The sequence below is a fragment of the Mytilus californianus genome, unplaced genomic scaffold (assembly GCF_021869535.1).
Source record: "Mytilus californianus isolate M0D057914Y unplaced genomic scaffold, xbMytCali1.0.p SCAF_8, whole genome shotgun sequence".
Classification (NCBI taxonomy): domain Eukaryota; kingdom Metazoa; phylum Mollusca; class Bivalvia; order Mytilida; family Mytilidae; genus Mytilus; species Mytilus californianus.
The window spans coordinates 73346694-73369360 of NW_026262734.1; the positions used below are offsets into that span (position 1 = coordinate 73346694).

A 22667-nucleotide genomic window follows, 5' to 3' on the forward strand; every position below is an offset into this window, starting at 1 on the left:
GTATTGGTCAATTTGTTATTTTATCATTTGGTTGATCATTATCAAGTATGGTCTCATCACCCAGACTTTGTAACTGATCATGTACTAAGTAAGCCTGATGAACTTATTTCAGTACTTCCAAAATTATTTTCAAACATCTTTTAAAAATTGGGTTTCGCATAGTTCAAAGACTTAGATTTTATATTTTTAGATGTATATACATGTTATTTTGTTTGCATATCTTTATGTTCATTTATAGAATAGATATTTATGTAATGTTTGAGGACAAACATTTTTGAGTGGGGGGAAATATGTCATAGGTGCATTTTCCCTTTCAGGTTTTAAAAAGTATTAATAATTTTTAGTACTTTTATCATTTTTCTAATTTCATATTCTAATTTTGAATCTTGAATAAGTTTGTAATCAAAAGATTGTTTTCGATTAGGATTATATTTATTTACAGTTTTCTTATTTAATTTTCATTGAACTTATCTTAATTTAATTACCTTCAAACTAATTAGAAATATTTGAATATGTCACATATGTTTTTGAGAATTACAGTAATTGTTCAATTTGTTAATTAGACAGACAGATGTCATTTGATAATTCATTTTTAATCCTTTAATTAATTTACTATTCATATTTTAACTTTGTCTTTTCATGTTATTGCTCGAATCAATTAGAAATTTACTTGTCACATTAAGCTCTTTTCAGTCTTGGTATAAATAGATTGTAGAAATTTTAATACTTCACTAAGTCACAGTCACCGTTAAAGTAGGGAACCATTACAACAGTTAGAAGCGTGAAGGAGTTGGAGTGATCCTGCAGAGTACCGTCTTGTTCCAGTCTTGGTTATTCAACGATCAGTAACAAAAGATTGCCTATCAATCATCTGAAACATTGGAATGCCATCAACCCGACAACAAAGGAAAGACCAACAACTCATCGGATCAAGACCTTCAATCCCAGATCCAGTTCTATCTAAGGAATATAACTATTTGGACAATTTCATCTTACAAGTGCATTTCGGACAATTCCAGCTAGTGATTCTACAAAAGTGATTAGACAATTCTTAAGAACAGTGACATTTAAATTCTTTAGTGCATTTGTTTTAATTAATTGGATTTATCTTTGGCATATATTGTTATTTATTAAATTGTTAAACGTTTTAGAGTATTAACTTTGCCACTTGTCTGTCGTAAGTCTATTTATAGACTGACCCCTTGTCCCTTGGGTCAGGCATGCACAGTTAGTCCCCCCTAGCAAAAAGCATGCCATACTGGCCCTTGGTGACAGATAACCCATGCCCCTTAAGATAGTCCATAAACTGCATATCTATTGAGAAAAAAACATTTTAATTTCCAGGGTTCAAAATACTGTGGATCTAGGGACAACTCTCCATGTACTATTATTGCTATTTTTCTCCTGAATATATGTGTAATAATTCCTATTGGGATACCATCTTGATACCAACTTTTTGAAAAAATCTATTTTTAGTAACAGTGTGATCTTTGAAATGTTGACCCTAAAATCAATAGGCTTCTTCCCTTTTCCTAAAATATCTTACATCTTTTTAAGGTGTATTCCAATCAAGCAAGATTGGGATGGCTTTCAATTGAATCAATATTTTTCAAACATACAAGTTATACAAGTTACATGTTTTACAGTCAGGGTAATACTTATACAAGTGTATTCTATTTACTGGTACAGGTAAATTATTTAAATGGTATAGTTATCTCCCTTAGACATTCAGATGTTTTTTTACCTATACAAGTAAAACAAGTTGCTTTCTTTAAAAAAAGAAAAGCAATACGTGAACCTAACACTGCTGACTGGTCACCAAAAGATTGTTGCTGAATTTTTGTTTGCTTTTGAATTGAAATAATTGACTGTGAATAGAAGATAATGACGAATTTAAACTACCTTTATTAAAAATATGTATAATAGTGTGTACATTCTTGCACAAGTCAGTTGAAAGCAATGTTGGATAGGTGTGAATAGAAAAGTGTATATGCAGCTACTATTTGAATATATATTTTAAAGCTCAACTATTTCATTTATTACTTGGGATTGTACATCATTTTTTTATAATCCTATTGCAAATCCCGGTTATCTACAAACTGGATGTATAGTGCAAATTGCACAAACCAATCGCAATATAAATTTAAGCAATCAGTTTGCTTTATAATCTGGATGCATTTATTTTATCTATCACATCTTTATATTTTGTTTCCTGCATGGATGCCTTCATATTCTAAACTCGTTATTGAAGTTGTCTGTACTCATGGTAGATGTTGTACAGATAAATTTAAAGTCCATTTTCCATGTTAAGTGAAACCCTGTGGCATGCAACTTATAAGAAGGTTTCGTATATTTTTCTTGAGAGTAACACACCAGCTTCATTTGGACCTCTTATATAGAGACTTATTTTGGTCTCATAAAACATTTCAAATTTTAAGGATTTCCTGATTTTACTTAAATCAATCCAAATATTCTATAGGGAAACTTGGTTTTGAAGAATATCTTATTTTCAGAAGTGTTATGAATATCTGAACATACTCTCAAAAAAATCAATTTATATAAAAAGACATGTAGATATAAAAAGATACCAGGATTAGATATAAGAAGATGTGGTATGAGTGCCTATGAGACAACATGTTTTACGTCAGACGTGAGTTTAGTCTACAAAGAATCATCAGTGACGCTCGAATAAAAGTAGTTAAAAAGGCCAAATAAAGTACGAAGTTAAGTAATCTATTCCTTGGGTAGAAAATCCTTGGCATTTCGAAAATGTCAAAGTTTATCAAAGGATAGTGATTCAAAAAAGAAAACAAAAGAGAAACAGCAAGAGGTCAGAATACCATAAGCAATGATGACCGAGCTTGAAAGTCACATGGCAAGCTCTTATTGCCGTGTCCTGAATTTAGATAAGAAAAGCGAAAATTCGCATTCGCGAGTGAAATTAATATTTATGCATGAACGTGGTACTTTGGTGCAAGAAATAGTAAATTGAAAGCATATGCACTGATATTCTGGATAAGAATACGCATTTGCGTCATCACATATACTAATCTTATAGTTGAATTCGGATGTCAAACTACCTACCTCAAGTGTTTTGACTCCGGATTCATTGACATTTTATCCGGAATTTTTGTGAACGCAAACCGAAAGTGTGCGTGTGAACAGGGTGATGTATAATGTCAATGAATCAAGATGTGTAGGATAGCTGACCAACACAATGAATACAATTTTCAAAACCGTACCATAGTACAAATATTTAAATGCTATAAGCATGATAAGGTTGAACTAATAAAAGAAAGAAAAAAAAAATAACATTATGATAGTAATTAAATTTTGTTATGATTATTGTAAAATATTAATTACGTTTTTTGTGAGATGCAAGGATTTAAAATCCTTGTGAATTGAAACCATGCAAGTATTTTTTCATTCATGACCGTTTAAAATTTAGATATTTAGCTAACTTTGAGTACCCATCCCTGCTCATTGGTGCTCATACGTTACATATAATTTTCATAAATGTAATGACTGATCAAACCTGTGAGACATAATGCACGTATACATTACAATTTTAGATATATTCTATAATTATTAGGAATAAATTCAGTCTATGTTTTACCCTAACAATGAATATTCTCTTAGTCTAGTAGTACATGTATCTATTAATGAAATAAGATATTTTTTTACAGAAAAATCCTTTTGTTTGATTATCTTTCTGGTTTCCGACCACTGTGTTTCCCACCTTAGATAAATATTTTTAACAGAAATATCGTTTTCTTAATTTTTTTCATTCTTTCCGACATTTTCTCATGCTAAGATTGAAATACTAAATATCAAATGATAAACGTTCAGAAATAATCAGTTTATTCTGGGTCATTGTATATCAATAAACTATTCCCAGGTTTATTAAATACAACACACACAACACGAAAAGGGACCGTTTCAAAGCATGAATTATATAATTGCGTTATCATTATACTTGATATTTAATAAACATTCACATTATTTTGTCAAAAGGCAAATAGGTTCTAACATATAAATGATTTTTAGAATGCAACCTAGTCTTTATTGTTTTACTTTCAAATCTACAAATGAACTGTTTGCCGGATTGTTGAAAAATACATTAATTGTCACGTTGTAGCCTATCCATAGAGGAACAGTATCAAAGACATATATAACTACCTGTGCAAATGATGGAAAATTTTCTAGATGTTCCGAGAATCGTGATTCCGAGGATATCGAGTGGTCCATAGACACTTCCAATACTCGCCAATATATAAGCGTGAACCCCTCAGGGGGTTCACGCAAAAAGTCATATTTTCTTCTTTTCTTGAATTTCTCTTGACTATTTTGTTCTAATAGAGTGCTTAATTGTCTGTCCTTTGCAGATGTCTTTACTAATCATATAAGTATAATTACATGGACAATGAAACTCACATTTGTCTGTTATCTTCAAAATACTTCTCATTTACAAGCCTCCGGGGAGCAATTTTTTGAAGGCCTTGCACAGTTACTTAACATCTTTTGAGTTTGAGCAATTGATTTCTTTGTTGAATTGAGATGAAAGGTTGAACTCTAATTAAAAAATATTATCAAACCAGAGAAAATTTGTTTCAGAGTGACATTCAGACATGTTAATGATGTTTTTACCTCCCAAAACTTGAGAATTTTAGGGGTTGTTAAATAAAATTACTTATATAAGTAAATTTTTGGAGAAGATTTAGGGGAGACTATTCAAACCTTGAACATGTTAAAAAGAAAATATAAATGTTACAAATTTACTTATAAAAGTATATAATTACTTCTTCAACAATGTTCAAGTAAATAAAAATGACTTGTAGTATATATTAGTATTACTCCTGAGTGACTGTTTTATGCAATACATTTTGATGTGCTTTATATAATAACATCATTGGACAAACTGCCCACAACTCCGTACTAAACTGATACTTACTATATCCTGGTGAGATAGCTCTTGACTGGTTGATTAATACATTAGTTGGATGCAAACTTCTCCTGATTACATTTTGAGCTGAAAGTAAAATTCTAGGTTAATGTCTGCAAACTTAAATGAATAGCAGTATATATTTACAGGCATTTTCAAATTCAGTTATTTTGTAAAATGTTTTAATTTTAAGGCAATTTATAAAATGCCTAACCTTGGTGGAGGCATTATATAAAATAACTAAAAATACCAAGTCATTTTGTAAAATGACTGAAATTTTAAAACATAATTCAACAGATTGTCTGTTCAGTTTCAGGTAATTTGTAAAAAATGGTATTAAGATTCGTGACCAAAAACCCATAATAGCCATTTCATGATGACAGAAGGGCAAATTCACAAATAAAATTGCTATTGTAAAATTAATAGACATGATAGAACAAAGATTTACAAACACATTTTTAGGAAATCTAGATTAATAAAATGCTTCGCTGGGGCGCAGCTTGATACGACCGCAGAGGTCGAACCCTGAACAGTTGGGGCAAGTATGAACACAACAGGCAGATTCCATATAAGAAAGTGAAACAACTCCCATAAGCACCTTAGGCAAAAATCATAATCAATGAACTTCTGTTTTTGAATACATGCTTTACTAATAAAGATAAAGACAATTTGACAAAAAAAAAAATTATGAGCATCATCCTTTTTAAATAAACGAAGCCTTAAATATTATGTTTCTGACATAAGATTTGACAGACTTTATTGTTTCTGACATAAGATTTGACAGACTTTATTGTTTCTGACATAAGATTTGACAGACTTTATTTTTTCTGACATAAGATTTGACAGACTTTATTATTTCTGACATAAGATTTGGCAGACTTTATTTTTTCTGACATAAGATTTGACAGACTTTATTATTTCTGACATAAGATTTGACAGACAAATTGAGTTTCTGACATAAGATTTTGACAGACTTGATTCTGACATAAGATTTTTCATACATAAGATATTTTGACAGACAATATATATTTGTTTTTTTTGACTGACATTGGAAATCAAATCCTAGTTGAAAGTCATTTTTAAAACTCCTGGAAAATACTGCAGCCTAACATCTAACAAGATTTCACTACAGGTCAAAGAACTTTAACTGTTAGCACATTCAAATGTTTCAGACATAAGAAAACAAGTTTGACAGATCTTATGTAGGAAACATATAAGTTAAAACTATTGCTTAAATAAAGTTAAATGAAAGAATCAACATGTGTTTTTTCTTATGCACAGCATGACTTACAGTTTTAACTGGCATATATTGGAACCTACAATGATTTTGAAAGTTTTTACAGCGATGTTCCTGACATAAGATTTATTGACAGACACTGAGCTATAAAGCAAGATATTTGAAAATGAAAAAAATATATATATCACAGATGTTTTTGACTAAAAAAAGTAACAAATTTGGGAACAGGGATGTTTGAATAACCAGACTACACTAGTAAATACCAGTATACAAGTGTCAACATAAAGCGTTGCAATACATAAACATTGTGTAAAAAATGGGAGTTAATTCTGTCAAAATTTTTGCATTTTTTCAACTTGTTTTAATCATTTCTACTTTAAACGGAAACAATCATATCCAAAAATTATTTTTATAATTTCTTCTAACATCATTATTCCTCAAAACATTCACAGATTATCTTTAAAATAACAGTAATTATTATTTTTATTTATTTATTCATTTTGACAGACATTTCAATTTCTTATATGGAATCTGCCAACATTCAAGCTTGATACAGCTCTGAATTTGGATTGTTATTAAATATTTGACACAGCATAGGTTTCTGACACAGAAAGAATGTGGTCTAAGAACTTGAATTTTTTTAATTTACCTATTATGGTCCAATGTCCAAAATCAAAATACATGGTTAGATTCAGCATATCAAAGAACCCCATATATTCAATTTTTGTTAAAATCAAACAAAGTTTAATTTTGGACCCCAACTTGGACAAACTTGAAAATTGGGTCCATAATCAAAAATCTAAACACATGTTTAGATTCAGCATATCAAAGAACCCCAAGAATTCAATTTTTGCTAAAATCAAACTAAGTTTAATTTTGGACCCTTTGGACCTTAATGTAGACCAATTTAAAAAACGGGACTTAAAAATCTAAATACACGGTTAGATTTGGAATATCAAAGAACCCCAATAATTCAATTTTTGATGAAATCAAACAAAGTTTAATTTTGGACCCTTTTGACCTCAATATGAACCAATTTGATAGCGGGGCCCAAAAATAAAAAATCTAAATTCATGGTTAGATTCAGCATATCAAAGAACACCATATATTCAATTTTTGTTGAAATCAAAAAAAGTTTAATTTTGGACCCCAACTTGGACCAACTTGAAAACTGGGCCCATAATCAAAAATCTAAACACATGTTTAGATTCAGCATATCAAAGAACCCCAAGAATTCAATTTTTGTTAAAATCAAACTAAGTTTAATTTTGGACCCTTTTGACCTCAATGAAGACCAATTTAAAAAACGGGACCCAAATTAAAAATCTAAAAACACGGTTAGATTTGGCATATCAAAGAACCCCAATAATTCAATTTTCGATGAAATCAAACAAAGTTTAATTTTGGACCCTTTTGACCTCAATATGAACCAATTTGATAGCGGGGCCTACAAATAAAAAATCTAAATACATGGTTAGATTCAGCATATCAAAGAACCTCATATATTCAATTTTTGTTGAAATCAAAACAAAGTTTAATTTTGGACCCCAATTTTGACCAACTTGAAAACTGGGCCCATAATCAAAAATCTAAATACATGTTTAGATTCAGCATATCAAAGAACCCCATATATTCAATTTTTGTTGAAATCAAACAAAGTTTAAATACTGGACCCTATCTTGGACCAACTTGAAAACTGGGCCCATAATCAAAAATCTAAACACATGTTTAGATTCAGCAAATCAAAGAACCCCAAGAATTCAATTTTTGTCAAAATCAAACTAAGTTTCATTTTGGACCCTTTGGACCTCAATGTAGACCAATTTAAAAAACAGGACCCAAAATTAAAAACCTAAATACACGGTTAGATTTGGAATATCAAAGAACCCCAATAATTCAATTTTAGATGAAATCAAACAAAGTTTAATTTTGGACCCTTTTGACCTCAATATGAACCAATTAGATAACGGGGTCCACAAATAAAAAATCTAAATACATGGTTAGATTCAGCATATCAAAGAACCCCATATATTCAATTTTTGTTGAAATCAAACAAAGTTTAATTTTGGACCCCAATTTGGACCAACTTGAAAACTGGGCCAAAAATCAAAAATCTAAATACATGTTTAGATTCAGCATATCAAAGAACCTCATATATTCAATTTTTGCTAAAATCAAACAAAGTTTAATTTTGGACCCTTTGGACATTAATGTAGACCAATTTGAAAACTGGACCCAAAATAAAAAATCTAAATACACTGTTAGATTCGGCATAACAAATAAATAAATGTGATCAAAGATTTTACAAATCTAATGCGCCATACTGTGCAATTAAAGATTACTTCTTGAAACTTTTCAATATTTGAAATTTGAAAAAAAAATAATATTTGAAGAATAATTCTTTTTAATTTCTGAAATCTGAAATGAGAAAAAATTGGCCCCCCACAATTTCTTTTTATCCCCCCCCCCCTTTTTCCCCCAAAAAAATTCTTTCCCTCAAGATATGGTCATAATCTCAATTCAAATTTCCAATGGAGTTGGCAACCATAATTACCCATTTAAATTTACCATAGTGCTAACTTAATCTATTTTATAATAGAATTAATAAAAATATAGTGTCAAATCTTTCATATGGATTTTTTTGTAAAAAAAAAAGATGAAAACATTTGCAGATATTTTTACTGGTCTTCCTTTATAAATATGCATTTCTTTAAACATAATTTAAAAGCAGTGTAAGGGAAGTAACCAAAACGTTGTATTTGGATTACCTCCCTTACACTGTTTTAGATTATCTTTATTGTTCATTAACCATTACTTTATACATAATTTAAAAGCAGTGTAAGGGAGATAATTTCAATGATGTATTTGATTTATCTCCCTTACACTGCTTTAAATTATGTTTTGTACTAAAGTATTTGTCCATTAACCAGGACAACCTTGTTTTTCCCCCTTTTTTGCCCCTAATTCCTAAACAGTTTGAGCCATAACCCCCCAAAGCAAATCCTAACCATCCCTTTGTGGTATGGAAACTTGTAGTATAATTTCAGAGAGATCCATACACCGTTCCACAGTTATTGTCTGGAAACTAGAAAATGCTCATTTTTGGCCCCTTTTTGGCCCCTAATTCCTTAACTGTTGGTACCATAACCCCCAAAATCAATCCCAACCTTCCTTTTGTGGTATTTAACCTTATGGTCAAATTTCAAAAAGATCCATTCACTTAAACTAAAGTTAGAGTGCGAAAACCAATATGTATTCGGACGACGACGCTGGACGCTGGACGACGCCGGACGACGACGACGACGACGACGACGCCAACGTCATACCAATATACGACCACAAAATTTTTTTGCGGTCGTATAAAAACAGCAGTGTCTTAAATGGAGCTGAGAAAAATATTAAAATATCTTGATTGACTCATGGTTGTTTGTTTACATTTCAGTAGCAAATATTTCATGCATATTCAGGATTAGAACACATACATAATAAATGCAATAGGTATAAGTTCTGTAATAGATTGAACAGGATGCTGGGCAGAAATTTTGACTATCTATAGAACATGTAGTAAAGACGTTGGATAGGGACAGAAACACTACTCTAAATACAACACCTACCATGGCCAACTCTCAAAGAGATCCTAACATGCCTAGACTAGACACCAGATTTAATGTTCCCATTCAGAAAAATTGAGGATTTAAACATCCTGTATAGCCAAAAAGGTTCACAATTCTAGCATGGGTTTTAATGCAGATGGGTTAAGTGCCTATTTCTATACCTCAGATAGCTCTTGGAAAAGAAAATCTGTTAACAAAATTCCACAGGTCTCCTTTATCATGTTTATGCAAGCAAAAATTTGAACAAATGGTAAAAAAAGTTAATGCTAATTAATGAATCTTGCCCCTGGTAAAATATCAGGTATCACCTGAACTTGGAGATCACAATAAAATTCTATTTCCAGCATGCAAATTTTTTCTCCAAAAATACTGCAAAACTGGAATATGAGTACATGTATACCAGCATTGTTAGAAATAATAATACATTTTGTAATATGATAGCATGATAATTGTGTGCTACTTGCAATTGCTATCATAAAACAATGAAGACAATAGTACAACTTATCTTTTTATGCCCCACCTACGATAGTAGAGGGGCATTATGTTTTTCGGTCTGTGTGTCCATTCGTTTGTTCGTCCGTCCGTTCATCCTGCTTCAGGTTAAGGTTTTTGGTCAAGGTAGTTTTTGATGAAGTTGAAGTCCAATCAACTTGAAACTTAGTACATGTTCCCTATGATATGATCTTTCTAATTAAATGCCAAATTAGAGTTTTGACCCCAATTTCACAGTCCACTGCACATAGAAAATGATAGTGCAAGTGGGGCATCATGTACTATGGACACATTCTTGATTGAAATTAAAATTATGAATGTTTGTTAACCATGTTAACTGTACATTCAATTTTGTTTATACATCATGTGTACACCATTCATTGTCATTCTTCATATGTCAAAAAGTCATGTCATTTACAGTCAAGGGTTATATTATAACTCTATAGGGTTATTAGAGAAAATATCAAACGTGTTATTACATATACTTTCATGAGTTGTCTACTCTTTATTTCTTACATTTTCTTAATCTGTAGTAACATATGTTTGTTATTTGTTAAATAAATCATAAATATTTTAATTTTTAGTGGGCACTTGGGAATTCTTGAAATTTTGTGCAGTAACTTAATACATAGCCTTGATAACTAATTTTCCAATTAAATTAATACATTTTTTATCAACAATGGCCATGGTAAATCAATGAGACAAGGCTTTTAAGGGATAAACTAAGCTGTAATAACAAGGCTTAGTTATAACAGGCATGTAACTTATTATATGAGACACTTTGGAATTACTTGGAATCTTGCGCAGAACCTCATTACATGCTCTGATCATTATTTCTTAAAATAAATTGATTGATTGATTGATTGTTGGTTGCTTAACGTCCAGTGGCAAATATTTCATGCATATTCAGGACGAGAACAAGTTCACAATAAATACAATAGGTAGGTTCTGTAATAGATTAAGGGATTAAGGTCGGAGAAATTTAGACTGCCACGGGAAATGAGGGTATATTGGATAGGGACAGAAATTTAGCCTTGCAACAGGTCACCTACGGACCCCTCAAAGAGTTGTTGCAAGGGTTCTTAACGTGCAAAGAGCGTGGCACTCTCTTTACACGAGGCATCGGATTTTACGTCCCCATTCTGACCGGACGTGGCTGCAAATTTGTACATCCCGCACAGCCAAACGGACGCCCCACTTTAGCACGGGTTTTACTGCCGGTCGGAGGAAGACCAATGGTGACCATACTTCTATTCCCCAGTCACCCTTGGGGGGTAAAATAAATTGAAATACATTGTGATTAAGCATGATATTTGTCTGAGAAAAGGTTTTGAAGTGATGTAGAGAAGCTGTAATAACACCCCTTATAGTGTTCCAGCTAGGATTTCAAAAGGGCAGGGTGCCAATCCTGAATAAAAAGGGCATTTAACGAGTGATATGATAATATGAAAAGCGCATGTTTTAATAAAGATTATAATCAAACATTGTTTGTTCATTGAATCACTGGTTATATATATATACAAGAACAACATCATTAGCCCAGAGAAAAACTATCTTTCTACTTTTTAGGATGAAAACTTATCAAGCAGCTTGGCACACAAGTTTTAAATCATTGCTTGGCACAGTTAAGCTTTATATGCAGTATTTTTTGAAAAGTGTCCTGCTTCATTCTGTTTCTTTGGTCTGACACACTTTACAAGTTTCACCTTTCTACCTTTTCTGTGCTTAATGGCAATACATGCTACAGCACAAAACAGCTGTAAATGCACAATGTTAGGATATAGTGAACAGTGAAAATTTGGATTGAAAATAAAAAATACAGAAAAAGATGACCAAGGCACCCTACCAACCTCTTTAACTTTTACCATAACTCAAAACACCTAAACATATAAATTCTAAAGCCAGAAGTATGAAGACATATTTTATAATATCTTAGTAGGTTACTCAATGCTAGGAAAAAATAAGATTGAGTTATCTTTCTTTATTTGGGTGTGCTCCTTCTTTGGAGGATAATAAACAGTATGTAGAAGATGTAAATACGATCAACAATATGGCGGCCGATTTTGTTATTTTCGTATAAAAAATGAAGGCAGTCAATGAAAAATACGTCTTAATTTGCTATTTATTTCACGGAAAACAATAAGCGCAATGTTTTTAACGAGTTGATTATGGTTTTCGACTTTCTGTCAATTACGTTTTCTCCATGAAACTACGGTAAACATTGATAATTGTGCCCAAGTTGTATGAACATTTCTTCAAGTTCACAATTAAGACAAATGCCGACTGACCGATTCTATTTGAATGAATTAATGTTGATGATCATTAAATGACCCATCCGATAAACGGATTACCTATAACAACAGATTATGACACCTGTTGTAACCGTTGATTAGCTTGGGATTGTAAACAAAGTCATATATATATACTTGTCGCCAGGTAAATTTTCGTAATTGGCTGATCATATCAATACGAACAAAATAATATACCAATCGATCTTCAAAAAAGGCAGGGCGCCCTGCAAACTGTAAAAAGGGCACAGGGCGACACTCGGGAAAGGGCGGCGGACTGCCCTGTGAAAACAACCTAGCTGGAACACTGCCTTAGTTATTACAGGCATATTTTTTCTGTACTATGCATGATTGTCATACTATGAACTGTTATATCCTTCTTTAACAAAACAAAGGATGTATATCATGTATATTGCCCCTTTGAAACATGTAACATACATATGTTATCATACTTTTTGGATTTTTTAGTCCACAATAACAAATAGATATAAGAAGATGTGGTATGAGTGCCAATGAGACAACTCTCCATCCAAGTCAAAATTTATAAAAGTAAACCATTATAGGTCACAGTACGGTCTTCAACACAGAGCCTTGGCTCACACCGAACAGTAAGCTATAAAGGGCCCCAAAAAATTACAAGTGTAAAACCATTCAAACGGGAAAACCAACCGTCTAATCTATATAAAAAACGAGAAATGAGAAACACTTATGAACAACATCAACAAACAACAACTACTGAACATCAGATTCCTGACTTAGGACAGGTGCAAACAAATGCAGTGGGTTTAAACGTTTTAATGGTACCAAACCTTAACCCTTTTTCTGAAACAATAGTGTAACATCACAACATAGAAAGACACACTATAAAATATCAACTGAAATAGCTTAACTCAATCAAAGGACATATTAACACCATTGAACATACACTGAACAAATAAATTTGACCTATGACACAATGTAAAATACAAAATAAATAAACTAAGGGAAGAATAATAAAAGTAACATGTTATATCGGTAAGAAATGTTAAACAATAAAAGAAAAACAATATGCTCGAACAAAAATATCAGCCATTTGCAAAAACTTTAAACACAGGTAAATGAAAATAATTTTATTGTTAGGTATACGTGTACAGTACCAATAGAGAAAGGAAATATTTTTACAAAATAAATAATTTTGATGTTCATAGTACGAAGTAAAAATTTATAGTTATACCAAACACTTATCAAAGCTGGTATATAGACCAGATATAACATTAAATAACAAATAAGATGCTTCGCTGGGCGCAGCTTGATACGACCGCAGAGGTCGAACCCTGAACAGTTGGGGCAAGTATGGACACAACATTCAAGCTTGATACAGCTCTGAATTTGGATTGTGATTAAATATTTGACACAGCATAGGTTTCTGACACAGAAAGAATGTGGTCTAAGAACTTCAATTTTTTTAATTTACCTATTATGGTCCAATGTCCAAAATCAAAATACATGGTTAGATTCAGCATATCAAAGAACCCCATATATTCAATTTTTGTTGAAATCAAACAAAGTTTAATTTTGGACCCCAATTTGGACCAACTTGAAAACTTGGCCAAAAATCTAAAATCTAAATACATGTTTAGATTCAGCATATCAAAGAACCCCATATATTCAATTTTTGTTGAAATCAAATAAAGTTTAATTTTGTTGGACCCCAACTTGGACCAACTTGAAAACTGGGCTCATAATCAAAAATCTAAACACATGTTTAGATTCAGCATATAAAGAACCCCAAAAATTCAATTTTTGTTAAAATCAAACTAAGTTTAATTTTGGACCCTTTTGACCTCAATATGAACCAATTTGATAGCGGGCCCACAAATAAAAAATCTAAATACAAGGTAAGATTCAGCATATCAAAGAACCCCATATATTCAATTTTTGTTGAAATCAAACAAAGTTTAATTTTGGACCCCAGTTTGGACCAAATTGAAAACTGGGCCAAAAATCTAAAATCTAAATACATGTTTAGATTCAGCATATCAAAGAACCCCATATATTCAATTTTTGTTGAAATCAAACAAAGTTTAATTTTGGACCCCAACTTGGACCAACTTGAAAACTGGGCCCATAATCAAAAATCTAAACACATGTTTAGATTCAGCATATCAAAGAACCCCAAGAATTCAATTTTTGTTAAAATCAAACTAAGTTTAATTTTGGACCCTTTGGACCTTAATGTAGACCAATTTAAAAAACGGGACCCAAAATTAAAAATCTAAATACACGGTTAGATTTGGCATATCAAAGAACCCCAATAATTCAATTTTTGATGAAATCAAACAAAGTTTAATTTTGGACCCTTTTGACCTCAATATGAACCAATTTGATAGCGGGGTCCACAAATAAAAAATCTAAATACATGGTTAGATTCAGCATATCAAAGAACCCCATATATTCAATTTTTGTTGAAATCAAACAAAGTTTAATTTTGGACCCCAATTTGGACCAACTTGAAAACTGGGCCAAAAATCAAAAAATCTAAATACATGTTTAGATTCAGCATATCAAAGAACCCCATATATTCAATTTTTGTTAAAATCAAACAAATTTTAATTTTGGACCCTTTGGACCTTAATTTAATGTAGACCAATTTGAAAACTGGATCCAAAATTAAAAATCTAAATACATCGTTAGATTCGGCATAACAAATAAATAAATGTGGTCAAAGATTTTACAAATCTAATGCGCCATACTGTGCAATTAAAGATTACTTCTTGAAATTTTTCAATATTTTAAATTTGAAAAAAAAAATAATATTTGAAGAATAATTCTTTTTAATTTCTGAAATCTGAAATGAGAAAAAATTGACCCCCCACAATTTCTTTTTACCCCCCCCCCCCCCATTTTTTCCCCCAAACCATAATTACCCATTTAAATTTACCATAGTGCTAACTTAATCTATTTTATAATAGAATTTAAAATATAGTGTCAAATCTTTCATATGGATTTTTTCGTAAAAAAAAAAGATGCAACATTTGCAGATATTTTTACTGGTCTTCCTTTATAAATATGCATTTCTTTAAACATTATTTAAAAGCAGTGTAAGGGAAGTAACCAAAACGTTGTATTTGGATTACCTCCCTTACACTGTTTTAAATTATTTTAATTGTTCATTAACCATTACTTTATACATAATTTAAAAGCAGTGTAAGGGAGATAATTTCAATGATGTATTTGATTTATCTCCCTTACACTGCTTTAAATTATGTTTTGTACTAAAGTATTTGTCCATTAACCAGGACAACCTTGTTTTTCCCCCTTTTTTGCCCCTAATTCTTAAACGGTTTGAGCCATAACCCCTCAAAGCAAATCCTAACCATCCCTTTGTCGTATGGAAACTTGTAGTATAATTTCAGAGAGATCCATACACCGTTCCACAGTTATTGTCTGGAAACTAGAAAATGCTTATTTTTGGCCCCTTTTTGGCCCCTAATTCCTTAACTGTTGGTACCATAACCCCCAAAATCAATCCCCACCTTCCTTTTGTTGTATTAAACCTTATGGTAAAATTTCATAGAGATCCATTCACTTTAACTAAAGTTAGAGTGCGAAAACTAATGCGTCTTCGGACGACGACGACGCCGACGACGCCAACGTCATACCAATATACGACCACAAAAATTTTTTTGCGGTCATATAAAAACAGGACCCAAAATTAAAAATCTAAATACACGGTTAGATTTGGCATATCAAAGAACCCCAATAATTCAATTTTTGATGAAATCAAACAAAGTTTAATTTTGGACCCTTTTGACCTCAATATGAACCAATTTGATAGCGGGGTCCACAAATAAAAAATCTAAATACATGGTTTGATTCAGCATATCAAAGAACCCCATATATTCAATTTTTGTTGACATGGTTGAAATCAAACAAAGTTTAATTTTGGACCCAATTTGGACCAACTTGAAAACTGGGCCAAAAATCAAAAATCTAAATACATGTTTAGATTCAGCATATCAAAGAACCCCATATATTCAATTTTAGTCAAAATCAAACAAAGTTTAATTTTGGACCCTTTGGACCTTAATGTAGACCAATTAGAAAACTAGACCCAAAATTAAAAATCTAAATACATGGTTAGATTCGGCATAACAAATAAATAAATGTGGTCAAAGATTTTACAAATCTAATGCGCCATACTGTGCAATTAAAGATTACTTCTTGAAATTTTTCAATATTTGAAATTTGAAAAAAAAATAATATTTGAAGAATAATTCTTTTTAATTTCTGAAATCTGAAATGAGAAAAAATTGACCCCCCACAATTTCTTTTTACAAATTTCCAATGGAGTTTGCAACCATAATTACTCATTTAAATTTACCATAGTGCTAACTTAATCTATTTTATAATAGAATTTAAAATATAGTGTCAAATCTTTCATATGGATTTTTTTGTAAAAAAAAAAGATGCAACATTTGCAGATATTTTTACTGGTCTTCCTTTATAAATATGCATTTCTTTAAACATAATTTAAAAGCAGTGTAAGGGAAGTAACCAAAACGTTGTATTTGGATTACCTCCCTTACACTGTTTTAAATTATCTTAATTGTTCATTAACCATTACTTTATACATAATTTAAAAGCAGTGTAAGGGAGATAATTTCAATGATGTATTTGATTTATCTCCCTTACACTGCTTTAAATTATGTTTTGTACTAAAGTATTTGTCCATTAACCAGGACAACCTTGTTTTTCCCCTTTTTTTGCCCCTAATTCCTAAACGGTTTGAGCCATAACCCCCCAAAGCAAATCCTAACCATCCCTTTGTGGTATGGAAACTTGTAGTATAATTTCAGAGAGATCCATACACCGTTCCACAGTTATTGCCTGGAAACTAGAAAATGCTTATTTTTGGCCCCTTTTTGGCCCCTAATTCCTTAACTGTTGGTACCATAAGCCCCATAATCGATCCCCACCTTCCTTTTGTGGTATTGAACCTTATGGTAAAATTTCAAAGAGATCCATTCACTTAAACTAAAGTTAGAGTGCCAAAACCAATGTGTCTTCGGACGACGACGCCGGACGACGACAACGTCATACCAATATACGACCGCAAAAAATCAATACAATTAGTATCAACAGGTCAAATAAACAAGAAAGTACGATTTGAGAGTACTCGCAGTTACTGACAGCGAGTTAAAAGCCAAAACAATTAATAATAAAAAATCATGCATCAGAGACTAAAATCAACTAAAACACATCCCAGGGATTTAGTATTTTAACGTCATGGACAGTCAAAGAAGACATGACTAGTGAAATGCCAAAAATAAATGTATCGACAGACAGTAGGATAGTTAGTTTAACCTCTTTATAGATCTAAACGAACGTGGGTGTGTCTTTATACATCCCACTTGAAAAAAATACAAATTTAGTTATGTTTTAATTTGCTGATGACAAAATCGATATTAGTGCCAATGTAAACTATATTCAAAGATCTAATTACAACATTGGTAAGATAACCTTTACTAATAAGTTTGTTTAAAGGTTCGATGAGTTTACACGGATCACATAGTGATTTCCGCGCTTTAAGTACAATATTACTGTAAAATTTAGGATGTGAAATACCGTTTTTAATCAGTTTTCTACAAGTACAGCCAAATTTACTAATCAAATCTTTGTATCTATGAAAGAACTTAGCAAAAGTTTTACGTAATTTATGGTAACGAAGTCCTTGATTTAATAATTTACCAGTGATGCATTGATTACGTTCGTTAAAATCTATGACATGTATGTTATTTTTCTCTAATAACCCTATAGAGTTATACCCTTGACTGTCTTATATCTTAATACATGTATAATACTTCTATGATGATACAATACAAAATCACAAAAACAACAATACTAGAAGACAGTTTTATACCTATATTGTTAACGATACTTGTATACCAGTATTGTGATCGCCATGTTCAGGTACTCCAATATCAGTATGAATAAACGAAGGATAGTGCAATCACTGCAATGTACATGATGTAGTGAGGGTTCAGTGCTCTAGGATTCCCATTTCCCATCACCCATGAAAAGTGAATTTCAGTCACGGGAAAGTGTATTTCAAATGTGAACTTCACCATGGGCAAGTAAAAAATTATGATTGGTGGAAATTTAATTTATCCTTAATGGTAGTACGTTCGTTTATTGATATAACACTTTAATCCGTAAAAGCACTTTGTCTACTGACTGTTAATTGTAACAAATTACTGTTCAAACATCGCCAATCTTTATTAAATTATTGTTTTCATTTGGGAAACATAAAACATAAAACTTGGTTGCATCAGGAAAATGCTCAGAAAAATCATGAATAAAAAAATCATTATAGAAAATCTGGGAAAGTAATTTGTCTACTACTACTCTCCCTTGGAAAGTTGGAATAAGTGCAAAATCCTAGAGAACTGCAGATTGTTATAAATTTGAACTCCTGTTAAAACTAAGTCGTAAAATCCCCCTCACTTTTATATACAGAGCTCCAAATAAGCTGCGTATTTGTGTGATTATGCAATAAAAACAATTGAAAACCCAAGGCCACAATTAAAAATATTTCAGTTTGCCCAAACCCGACCCATGATGACTGGGTGTGGGTAGGTAGGTAGGCAAATTCTTTTTTTTTTATCAGAAATTGCATGAAAATATTAAAACAGTATATCTTTTTTTTCCGTCAAACCTTTGTAGAGACAATCAAAAGCCATGAAAAACTGTCTGCCATTTTCACATGTTTTACTTCTTTACAGGGATGTCACTAGGTTTTGAAGTAGCAGGATTAATAATTAAAGTAGCAGCAAGGATTGCGGACATCATAGACGTCCGGTGCGACGAGCTCGTCGCCCATCACGGCGAGGTTTTTTTTTCTAAAATGGTGCAAAAATCCTGCATTCCGGGGGCTCCTGAACTCTAATTTAGTCCTAATCAAACACCATTTTTTTTAATGATGATAAGGTAAATGAGCAGCAAGATGGTCACATATTTTCTATAAAGTTGATCACATAAATATTATTATCACTATAACAAGACTTTCAGCTAACAAGTAGTTGAAGTTGTTTGAGGAAAATGATGAAGGATGACTCTGTAAGACATGGTGATCATTCAGGAAAAGATTCAAATTTGATCTTATTAGTTGAAAATATTTTTAGTTTAACTGTAGACATGCAATTATTCAAATAATTCGAACCCATAGACATTTTTTTTTATTTCTCAGTATTAATAATTTCACATACTTATTACAATAAATCAAATGATGAATTGGACTGTTGCAGGCAAAAAGGTGAGTCTTTAAGGATGTACTTTGGTGAAATTAGAAAAATGTAGAATTTAAAATTGATACTATAATTCAGAAGACTTCAAGAGCATTTAAGTTAAGAAGCAAACTAATGGAAAGAGAAGAAATCTACAATCTGCTTAAATTTTGGTATATGACCTTTTATGAGTTATTAATTGAAGTATTATATATGGAAAAAAAATGGGGGTCATGGGGCAAAATATTTTACCCTGTATCGTAGGAAAAAACAAGAGTCCAAACATCTGACAGAAATTCCAAAACCTGACCTACAAGTAAGTACATCCTAAAATGCATAATCATGCAGGGCTCACACTTCTTCAGAGTCATAGGGAGAAGTGACTTCTCTTTTTGAAACTGATAGGGAGAAGTGCTCCTTTGCACACTGTGCTACAATGTTTGGTTTTTACTACCTATACGGATTTCGGTCATAGCTGGTCCGTTTCCGATCCATAGTTAGAAAACAGTTAATGGCGGACGAAGAAATTTACAAAAATAAACGATGTTTGACAAGCTATTTGGAAAGGAATATAACGTTTTTAATGCAATAAATGGATTAAACATTTACTGGAGGCAATTTTTATCACGTTCAAATGAAGTAACAAACTTATTTTGTCGCCGAAAGTTAGATTGTGTAACAAGTACCGGAAGTGAATGAAGTGATAAGGGAGCTACCATTTGATATTTATGGGGGGGCTAGGATGAAAAATTTTGTCCTGTATTTTTTTTTATTTGTAATCTCTGTCCTGCCTTTTTATTTTTCACTCTATTCGGTCCTGCCCTTTTTTTTTAGTTTCTCCTGACTTTTTTTTACATAAATTGTCATCCTGCCTTTTTTTTTTGCAAAGTGTCTCATCCTGCCTTTTTTTTTACTCAAAACTCCTGTCCTGCCTATTTTTTTCAAATTTCATCCTAGCCCCCCATAAAAATCAAATGGTAGCTCCCTAAAAAGTTGTCTTTTTATTAAATAATCTGCTTCACACTGTAAAGTCAATGCTTAAATCTCTGTTCTTCAGAAAATGAATCGTTTATGTCTGAATTTCTTTAATTATCAATGTTTCATCGACTTGGTAAAAAATGAAAACTTTGTGAAAATATTATTTTTGACAATTTTGAAGTAGCCGGCGCCAAAGCAGAAGTAGCCGTTCGTTAAATCAGAAGATAAAAACCGAGAACATCGAATATTGATTAACTGCGTCTCTTACACGTTTTCTTTTAATCTTATTCACAGTTACTTTCAAACGCTAAGACGACGAACATTAAGTTTTATACGATGACGGAGCGGACACGAAAAAGATCAGAAAAAAAATTCTTCAAAAAAACGGCAAAAAAAGAATTTGAGTCGGCGGTTTTTTTTTGGGTCGGTCGCGTTTGGGCAAACATACAATATTTTTATTTTGGCCCAATTCAATTGACTATTGCAGCATTCAATAAAATGCTTCGCTGGGGCGCAGCTTGATACGACCGCAGAGGTCGAACCCTGAACAGTTGGGGCAAGTATGGACACAACATTCAAGCTTGATACAGCTCTGAATTTGGATTGTTATTAAATATTTGACACAGCATAGGTTTCTGACACAGAAAGAATGTGGTCTAAGAACTTGAATTTTTTTAATTTACCTATTATGGTCCAATGTCAAAAATCAAAATACATGGTTAGATTCAGCATATCAAAGAACCCCATATATTCAATTTTTGTTAAAATCAAACAAAGTTTAATTTTGGACCCCAACTTGGACAAACTTGAAAACTGGGCCCATAATCAAAAATCTAAACACATGTTTAGATTCAGCATATCAAAGAACCCCAAGAATTCAATTTTTACTAAAATGAAACTAAGTTTAATTTTGGACCCTTTGGACCTTAATGTAGACCAATTTAAAAAACGGGACTTAAAATTAAAAATCTAAATACACGGTTAGATTTGGAATATCAAAGAACCCCAATAATTCAATTTTTGATGAAATCAAACAAAGTTTAATTTTGGACCCTTTTGACCTCAATATGAACCAATTTGATAGCGGGGCCCACAAATAAAAATTCTAAATTCATGGTTAGATTCAGCATATCAAAAAAAACCCATATATTCAATTTTTGTTGAAATCAAAAAAAGTTTAATTTTGGACCCCAACTTGGACAAACTTGAAAACTGGGCCCATAATCAAAAATCTAAACACATGTTTAGATTCAGCATATCAAAGAACCCCAAGAATTCAATTTTTGTTAAAATCAAACTAAGTTTAATTTTGGACCCTTTGGATCTCAATGAAGACCAATTTAAAAAACGGGACCCAAATTAAAAATCTAAAAACACGGTTAGATTTGGCATATCAAAGAACCCCAATAATTCAATTTTCGATGAAATCAAACAAAGTTTAATTTTGGACCCTTTTGACCTCAATATGAACCAATTTGATAGCGGGGCCTACAAATAAAAAATCTAAATACATGGTTAGATTCAGCATATCAAAGAACCTCATATATTCAATTTTTGTTGAAATCAAACAAAGTTTAATTTTGGACCCCAATTTGGACCAACTTGAAAACTGGGCCCATAATCAAAAATCTAAATACATGTTTAGATTCAGCATATCAAAGAACCCCATATATTCAATTTTTGTTGAAATCAAACAAAGTTTAAATACTGGACCCTATCTTGGACCAACTTGAAAACTGGGCCCATAATCAAAAATCTAAACACATGTTTAGATTCAGCAAATCAAAGAACCCCAAGAATTCAATTTTTGTTAAAATCAAAATAAGTTTAATTTTGGACCCTTTGGACCTC

At 31.7% G+C, this 22667-nt stretch overlaps 1 protein-coding gene across 1 annotated transcript in view; it reads right to left on the reverse strand.

Moving 5' to 3' along the window:
• LOC127712444 (NADH-ubiquinone oxidoreductase subunit 8-like) overlaps positions 1 to 22667 on the reverse strand; it is a 52798-nt gene that overhangs the window by 26622 nt on the left and 3509 nt on the right. Inside the window, exon 2 of the mRNA XM_052218889.1 lies at positions 4952 to 5029. Within this exon, the coding sequence (XP_052074849.1) occupies positions 4952 to 5029 (78 nt within the window). The remainder of the gene's footprint in view (positions 1 to 4951; positions 5030 to 22667) is intronic.